At 37.7% G+C, this 8,338-nt stretch overlaps 1 protein-coding gene and 1 pseudogene across 2 annotated transcripts; one reads left to right on the top strand and one right to left on the bottom strand.

Annotated features, from left to right (window-relative positions):
* The first annotated feature begins 1,337 nt into the window (after nucleotides 1-1,337).
* On the top strand, nucleotides 1,338-5,089 carry LOC121948829 (ATP synthase F(1) complex catalytic subunit beta, mitochondrial-like; annotated as a pseudogene). Its single transcript, XR_015777635.1, has 6 exons — nucleotides 1,338-1,682; nucleotides 2,276-2,390; nucleotides 2,767-2,844; nucleotides 2,929-3,141; nucleotides 3,243-3,442; nucleotides 3,530-5,089. The product of XR_015777635.1 is annotated as an ATP synthase F(1) complex catalytic subunit beta, mitochondrial-like (transcript).
* Nucleotides 3,819-7,350, bottom strand: ccdc89 (coiled-coil domain containing 89). The gene is made up of 7 exons (XM_042494311.2): nucleotides 7,185-7,350; nucleotides 5,455-5,927; nucleotides 5,101-5,231; nucleotides 4,880-5,016; nucleotides 4,710-4,786; nucleotides 4,527-4,626; nucleotides 3,819-3,952 (listed from the first exon to the last, which is right to left on the bottom strand). Exons 1-7 carry the CDS (start codon nucleotides 7,242-7,244, stop codon nucleotides 3,866-3,868), a joined length of 1,065 nt encoding a protein of 354 aa, XP_042350245.2. The 5' UTR covers nucleotides 7,245-7,350; the 3' UTR covers nucleotides 3,819-3,865.
* Nucleotides 7,351-8,338: the final 988 nt, after the last annotated feature.

Raw genomic sequence — 8,338 nt, 5'->3', positions numbered from 1 at the left:
GTTGTGTGCAAACTGAACATTTGAACCCTTTGGAACCTGAGCAGACTGGTTTGATTTCTTGCAAAAAGAATATGGGGAGAAGAACATGAGCAACTTAATAAAACATGGCCCAAAATGAGCAGACATACATAACAAAATTACCTTAAAATAAGCCAGAAAAAGTAAAAATAAGGAAACAAACAAGAAATGACCCCAGAAAGTGCAGGAAAAAAGAAAAAAAAGAAATCAAAAATTTTTTTCCCCTGTAACATAATTCAACATATATATGTATAATATTTATGAATATAAATTGACAGCTTTTGCTAATTGCTTGCAATTTGTGGGACATTTCTTGCCAAATCGATCACTGCCTTCCCCCCATGTTTTCAAAAGTCATCAAACCAATTTGCTCTGATTTCCAAGGGTTTAACAGCTTGTAAAAGGTGTCTGAAGACAGCACAAGAAAAGTGATGTCAATTCAGGTCTCAAAGGGTTAATTCTATTTCACATGGGCTGTTATGTTACATGTTGTTGTTTTTTTAATTGTTGGGTTTAGCCACATGCATCAAAAAATTATTTTTAAATGATAGACAAGTGTTAGAGTAGTTTAGGTTGAAGAAACAACTGTGGAAAATAATAAAACAATTGGATTAAACCAACTGCAATTACAGGGTTCTTTTAATTCTATAAGTTTTCTATAGCGTCAGCAGTGCCATACCTGGCATATTTGGTGCCCTAGTCAAGCTTTTCCTGGCAAATACAAATATTTTCTTTACAGAAGTATTTCAAATTCATTCATATTCATATTCGATTAATTTGCTCATTTCAGTGTGTGGTCCCCATAACAATGACAACACTTATGATACACTTGTTCTCATATTATCATCTTCTACACATTCAATGAACAAACAGGAGCAGAAATAAGAACTTTTAATACCTGCCCCTATTTTATTAACTGTAGACACAGGTACAAATGGCCAACCTTTCTTAACGTATTTTTCTTTTCTTTTTTTTAATAAATCATATCAAATTTAGCAATAGCATCAGAAACAATCAAATACAGTCACCTTAACATTACTGTTACTCAGAAAGTTCAAAATGTCCCATTATTTTTCTTTATACCTCCGTTTAAATTGAATAATATTCGAGCTGCATGTCAAGTCATTTTCCAGATAATTCCACAGTTTGACTCCATATACTGAAACACATACCTGCTTTAACGTAGTGTGAGGGTCCTACTGACTTTTGAAATTAAACTTTGGTTGTTCGTTTTCGTTGCTCGTTGTTGGAGCTTAATACGAACAGTCTCTGTAGATTTTCGGGTAACAACCTGTTTCTGGCTTGAAAACATCGACTTCGATGGTTTTACTTACCACATTCATGGTCTTGTGAACCTTTAATAAATATACCCTGCTGTAGCATCATAATGCAGCATGAGGGCGGAGGGGATATCCTACCAGGCGGGTTTGTGCTGCCCTCCTTTGATGATTGAAGGAACAAGGACACGACGGTCTGCGCATGCTCAGTCTACATATGAGTTGAGCAGTTCAGGATAGCTAAACTTGTTTCTGCTCATTCACGTTCAACCATCCTCAGCATGAGGGGTATTGTGAGACTGTGCTGCAGCGGTGCTCTGCACACTTTTAAGCCTGAAGTCAACTCTCTGAAGACACTTAGTGGGAAACATGCGGCTTTTCCTGCGAGTGAGTGGATGCACTTTTTAAACGAGGACAGACTTTCAGCTTGTAATGTCCTTTGGCTTGTCTTTAACGCAAGCTCAGTGGCCTCAAATTGACCATAAAGAGTCTCAATGCATTTGCGATCAGCAGGGATTGATATTTCATTAAAGCAGCGATAGGACATAAGCTGTTGTTTGATGATATTGTTGCTAAAAGCGGACGTTGAAGCTCCAGTCGCGTCTTGGTGTCGCTAGTCAATGACGTTTCAAGTTACTTCGTACAAGTCACAAACTTTTTTTTTTTTGGTACAACTTGTAAATGAAACATCTAAACAGTAAAACAAACAAAAAATATAAATATGAAATAAAAAAATAAATATTAATATATATTACAAATAACATCAATAACCCAGTCCCCAGTCAGTCAAAAAACTCAATATGAACACCGTTTTCCTTGGAGGCATGCAAGAAAAACAAGGTTTTCATCATGAATTTAAGGCAACACATAATTGCTTTACAAATGGTCATTTTTGTGGGTAAAGTATTCCTTCAAGAAATGAGAATACAGTGAGCCTTGTCCTTTTTCAAACAGCAAATGTAAAGTAACTTGTCTTGCAGAACTGCTCCTATTCACGCCGAAGCCCCAGAGTTCACCAACATGAGCAGGAGATCCTGGTCACTGGCATAAAAGTGGTAGATCTGTTGCCTCCCTACGCAAAGGGTGGAGAGACTGGTGGGTGAATTACCTCACACTATATATTTTTTGTCTGCACTTGCATTTTCATTCACTTGCATTATGATAATTGATTATTGAGTGTGTGGAATTAAATCAGGCCTGTTTGGTGGCACTGGTGTTGGAAAGACTATATTGATTATGGAGCTGATTAACAATGTGGCCAAGGCTCATGGCGGTTACTCTGTGTTTGCTGGAGGGGGCGAGCAAACCCGTGAGGGAAATGACTTCCATGTACCATGAAATGATTGAGTCTGGTGTCATCAACCTGAAGGACACTTCCTCAAAAGTGGCACCTTCCGTGACTTACATTTACATGTCAAAACATAAAAGAGCTTTTCTGTTGGTCTGCATCCCCTCTGCTGTGGGTTACCAGCCTACTTTGGCCACTGACATGGGGACAATGCAGGAGAGAATTACCACCACCAAGACGGGCTCCATCACCTCTGTATAAGTGAGGCAACACATGATGTTAATTGCACGTCAGCACTCTCCTTTCTCCTGATCATACATACTCAGATTGATCATTTTGTTACAGGCTATCTGTGCACCTCCTGATGATTTAACTGACCCTGCTTTTGCCACAACTTTTGCCCACTTGGATGCAACAACTGTGCTGTCCCGTGCCATTGATGAGCTTGGTATTTATCCTGCTGTGGACCCTCTGGATTCCACCTTGCACATCATGGACCCCAACATTGTTGGGGCTGAACACTACGATGTTGCTCGTGGTGTGCAGAAGATTCTACAGGTTAGACCTTTTTGGATACTAATAAAATTTGAATGGCCGTCAATATGTGCAATCCAAAAAACTAAATTAAAACCATGTCTCACTATTCTTTTGTTTTTTAGGACTACAAATCATTGCAGGACAATCATTGGTATCCCGGCTATGGATGAATTGTCTGAGGAAGATAAGCTGACTCGCTTGCGCTCATAAGATCCAGTGTTTCTGTCACAGCCGTTCCAAGTAGCAGAAGTCTTTACTGGTCACATGGGAAAGCTGGTGCCTCTCAAGGAAACAATCAAAGGCTTCAAGAGCATTCTGAGAGGTAGGGTGATGTGCAAAGGATAAAACATTTTAAACGGGATTGAGTTAATAGACATTTAATGGCATTAGTTATTCTTTTCCCTTCAAGGTGAATATGATGCCCTCCAAGAGCAAGCTTTCTACATGGTGGGTCCCATTGAAGAAGTAATCGAAAAGGCTGAGAAACTGGCGTAGGAGCTTTCTTAAGGTTTTATATAATACATATTTGTTTGGTATAATTTCTATTTTAGGAGCTTCAAACATGCCATGCTAAGTATTTTGTGGTTTCATTTTTTGTGAAGATAAGGTTAAAAATAACATTGTAATTTCCTGTCATACTTTTTTCCATTGTTAGCATTGTCAGTGAGCAAACATCCTTGGTGATAATGAGTTGTTCTAATGAAAACATTGGTAAGAAAACGTAACACTTGCATAATGCCAAAGATTAGCCCATCATATGGCGAAGCTTCTTATTTAACTCTCTTTCTTGCAAAAGGAGGTTGGTGCTGTGTTCTTTGAGGGCTTCAAAATCCTGTAAAATAGCAGCAGAGGAAGATACAGTATGTTTAAGGGATATTTTTGTAGATTTTCAATTAGTTTTGTATCATTACAATGTGGATAGTATGTATAGATGAAGTATGTTAGGCCTCCCTCCATTCTATCAGCACCTATGTCTACCTGCTCATTTTCCAGTAAAAAAATGTTTTCAGAAACCAGAAATTTTAACTTACTGTGAACTAGTTAAAAAAATTGATACCAGCTGGCTGACATATTGTTTTACAAATGGGCAACTTGCGTTACATCACCCACCAGACAGAGCATTTATAGGTCTTGTGCAGCACAGTGCATTCTGGTCTTTGTAGGTTTTGTACCTCTTGAGCAAAAGTGATTCCACAGCCCCTTTTTTCCTGTTTTCTCCGGTCAAGTAGTTCTAATTTCAAGTGTTTGGGTCTACTACATAGCCAACCCAGTTTTATGCATGCCATAAAACTGGGTTGGCTATGTAGTAACCTCTTTCCAGCAGTGAAATACTTCTTTAAGCATGTTCTCGGCCCTATACGGGCCACTGCCAGTCACACTTTTCAATATTGCAGATTCCAACAAACCTTTTTTAGCTTTCCATAGTTTGCCGTGGAGTCAGCAAGAGCAGACTGGAGGGACTTCACTTTAAGATCTGCATTAACAGCTTCGGCTTCCTGTTCAAACCTGATGCAAGGGCAGGGACATTCCTTGTTAACCTTCAGGATTTTTCTGAAAACGTTTGTTTTTTTTGGTGATAGACAACTTGCCTGTTCTCTGCCTTAGCCCGGGCTTTTTTCTCTTCTTTCCATTTTGTCTCCAGATGTTGGATTTCCTTTTGTTTCTCCTGTATTTAAGAGAAATTTGTGTGTATATGAAGTTATTGATTTTTCTGTGCAGAGCTTTGAATTCAGTGAGAACAAATACTCTTCTCAGTCACCTGTATCACTTTTCCTCTTTCCATAGACAGATACAGTAATTTGTCCTTCTCTTTGGTGAGGCTTGTAATGCTCTCTCTTATGCTGGTTTCCTTCAAAGCATGCTCTTCTTCAGCCTTTTGTAGCTTCAGCTCAAGCTCTGATTGTTGGAAAGAAGGCCACACGTTTACAAGTGCATGTACTTTTTAGCACCTAAATAAATGATAACATGTTGATTACTCACCGTTGCACATCTCTATAGCATCTCTTTGTTGTCGCTGAGCATCACACAGTTGATCAAGTAGCAATGCGTCCTTGGCTTGATGCTGAGTCATTTGTTCCAGGAGTTTTGACTGGCATCCAGCTAAATTCTCCCTTAAAGATAGACGTAAAATACAGCAAAGATACTCAGTTAAGAATAACGCAGATAAAACGCAGATAAAAATGTTCACATTACAGAAACTGAAATAGGAAATGTTTGGCAGTTTTACAGGATGACCTACTCATAAGATTATCAAAATTGCTGTTGATTAATTTTCTGTCAAAGAGCCAACAGATTCCGGCATAATTAAAAACTGACAATAGTTCTTCCTCTTACCGATATTCCTTTTCCTTGTGTGTGTATCCCTCTGTCAGCTGTTTGATTTCTTGCATCAGTTTTTGAACAAACACTTCTTTATCTTGTAATTTTTGGGAGAAAAGCCTGTCATTTTCTGACTGCAGCTGTTCGTTTTCCAGCTTTAACTGGGCATTCTGATGTTTGTACTCATCCATGAAAGCAATAATTGCTTGATTGTTGGCAGCTAAATCCATAAATCTCTTCTCTAATAGTTCTCCTTTCTTTCTTTCACCATCCAGTTCTTTTTGGCAGTCTGCTAGTTGGCCCTCTAGCTCTGTATTGATTTTCTGAAGGGCTTGACTTCGAAGGAGCACCTCATCTGCTCTCTGTTTCAGCATGCAGATCAGACTTGACTGTTCGTTTATCCTGGACCGCAGCGTCCCTGTTTCCGATGCATCATCTACAGAAAGGCTTAGAAGTTTCTCAAGTGACTTCTTAATACTGTCCACACGCTGTAAATAAGGGAGAAAAAAATCAGTTAAAACACAATGCACAGGAGCTTTTGGCATCAGAGTAAAGTTATTCTGTGTTCTGACAGGAACCTGACTGACAGTGGGTTCCTGAAGCTGATACTGATATCAGTAGTCAAGATGATATGTCAGTGGAGAAAATTGAGAACAAGATATTAATCAAAGGTGAAATTTCACACTTGAAAATAAATTTTGAGTGCACTCTGGTAGACAAACTATGCAATGAGTCTGTACTTGCAATTTCCTGTTACTTATCAGGTGATATACTTTGCCATACATCTTCAGTGCTGGCTAATATATTGGCAAAGTCAATTTATTGACTTAACTTTAGTTTTCATGGTCAAACTGACAAAAGTTATCATTTTTATAGAATGTCCCCCTCCAAAATCAATACATGGATTAGAAAAAACATGCAGAACATATTGAATAATTTAAGTGTTAAGTAAAAAAAAAAGTATTGTCAAATATACTAAGTATTAAAGGAAAAGTTAAATTTACCTATTATGGAGGCGGGATGTTTCCTATCATATGTTCAATTTTATGCATAATTGGATTGGTATCATGTTTGAGATTCTTATGTGTGAGGGACTGTGCTTTATTTATCAGAGTAGAAAGATGGCTAGAGTGTGACTTAAAAAAAAAAAAAAATCATGACCCAGGTTAAAATGCATGACCCTCCCTCCACTATTATTTACTGTATTTCACAGTTTTTCATTCTGGAGATTTATAAGGAAAATATACATTTCAAACCCACTTGTGGGTTTGAAGGCTGGGAGGGTATTTAGAGTAAATACAAGTAGCTCCCCGATTTTTCCCATCTCATAAATACTGAACACTCCCTTATAGAGGCAAGATGGTTAGGCTAGTCATAAGTATAATTTTTATTTTTTAATCTTAGGATTGTATTAAGTTACAAATACTAACATGTTAGCTGATGGGATTGTTGCAAATTTGAAAACTCAAACTTCAGTTGTTTTTTTTTTAAACAATAGGGCCTACATTAGTTATTATAATATTTATACTATATATCACTATTTTCACTTTCACTCAACACATTTTGTAGATAAAATATTGTAAAATAAATGTAATGGACAAAAAGCATAATATTTGTGTATTGTTGTCATGTCGCGTAACTAATGCTAAGTTAGCTTTAGTTAGATATGCTAGCTAGTAGTTTGATATTAACCAACGGACCCCACAGATTTACCGTTGCTATCGATAACGGGAACTTTTACATACCTCCGTCGTGTTGCCCTCTAACTTCATTAGGTTTTCTGTGTTTTTTTGTGGAGTTGCCATGATGTAACGTGAGTGCTTACTCCTCAAATACTTGACAACTAACGTTATTTTACCCACATTTCCACATTTCTCCAGGTTTCAGTTGCTTGGTCTCTAATGGCAACCATGTTTATGCTCCCCTCTCCTGTGATTTAACGGTTACTGAAGCAGGCGGAGTGCTGGTGCTGTCGCTCGGCCACATGGTGGAGGTGTTGGGCTTCTCATTAACCGCAAGCACTGTGAAGGTATGAACCCATCTTTAAAATGTCACATGTATTAAGCTGCTAAGGTCCTGTTTTACACTGGAAGTGATAGTTTTTAGCGGCTTAATTTTCCTGTGGCGGTTTCACTGTTGGTTTTAAAATTTGGCGCTCCGTCGAATTAGCTCGTAAGGCTAATTGTTTTCTTAATGAGTCACTAAGTAAATCTTTTGAAATTATTAATGTTTTACTGGTCTTAAAGTGTGTCCAAAAATGAATTTATGGCGACTGAAAGTATTTTTTTCTCTTCCATTGGTTAAATATGTAGGCTATAACGCTCTTAAAATGACCTGCTTTACTGTTAAATAACAAACTAACTTTAGGGATTGTTCGTTATTTATAAATCGGGAGGGAGTGGTGCAAAAAAGGAGGAGGCATGTCAAATAATATTTCAAGTATTGGGGCACTTTTTTATTTTGGCTTAGGGAGAGGGGTATATATATATTACATATATATATTTTGCATATATTTTACCACCGATAAAAAAGAGGAAGCCATTACACAATCTATCATTGCCAGAAACTGTAAAAACAACTTATAATTGGATTGTCAAATTTCTGACAGTCCTTGGACACATCATGTGCAACAAAGACCATAACCAACTCTGACTTTAAAATAGTTTCACAACTTTATTCTATATGTCGCTTAAGATTTGGCCAAAAATAACCAAGATTTTTGTCTTCAACTTTTAACTCTTAAATGTCAAACATAAAAGGGTACGTTTTAAAAACCAAATAACGAATTTTTGGTGAAAGGAGCGTCATGCATTTTCTTCAAGTCACTCATGGAGGCTTAAGGGGGAAAAAATTGGCTCTGGGGAGGGTCAGAAAGAGGTCGTACCACAGCCATCCCCCT

The sequence above is a fragment of the Plectropomus leopardus genome, chromosome 10, assembly GCF_026936395.1.
Source record: "Plectropomus leopardus strain MGB_pleo_1.0 chromosome 10, ASM2693639v1, whole genome shotgun sequence".
NCBI lineage: Eukaryota > Metazoa > Chordata > Actinopteri > Perciformes > Serranidae > Plectropomus > Plectropomus leopardus.
Note: the sequence above shows the minus strand (reverse complement) of the source record. Positions and strands in the feature narration are given on the sequence as shown.

Bases quoted from the DNA above. Each gene is read 5' to 3' on its own strand.
- ccdc89 (XM_042494311.2), bottom strand. From the start codon at position 7,244: ATGGCAACTCCACAAAAAAACACAGAAAACCTAATGAAGTTAGAGGGC. The intron at 5,232-5,454 runs GTAAGAGGAAGA...TCTATCTTTAAG, and splicing joins CACAAGGAAAAGGAATATCG to GGAGAATTTAGCTGGATGCC. The intron at 5,017-5,100 runs GTGAGTAATCAA...TCCAACAATCAG, and splicing joins TGCTATAGAGATGTGCAACG to AGCTTGAGCTGAAGCTACAA.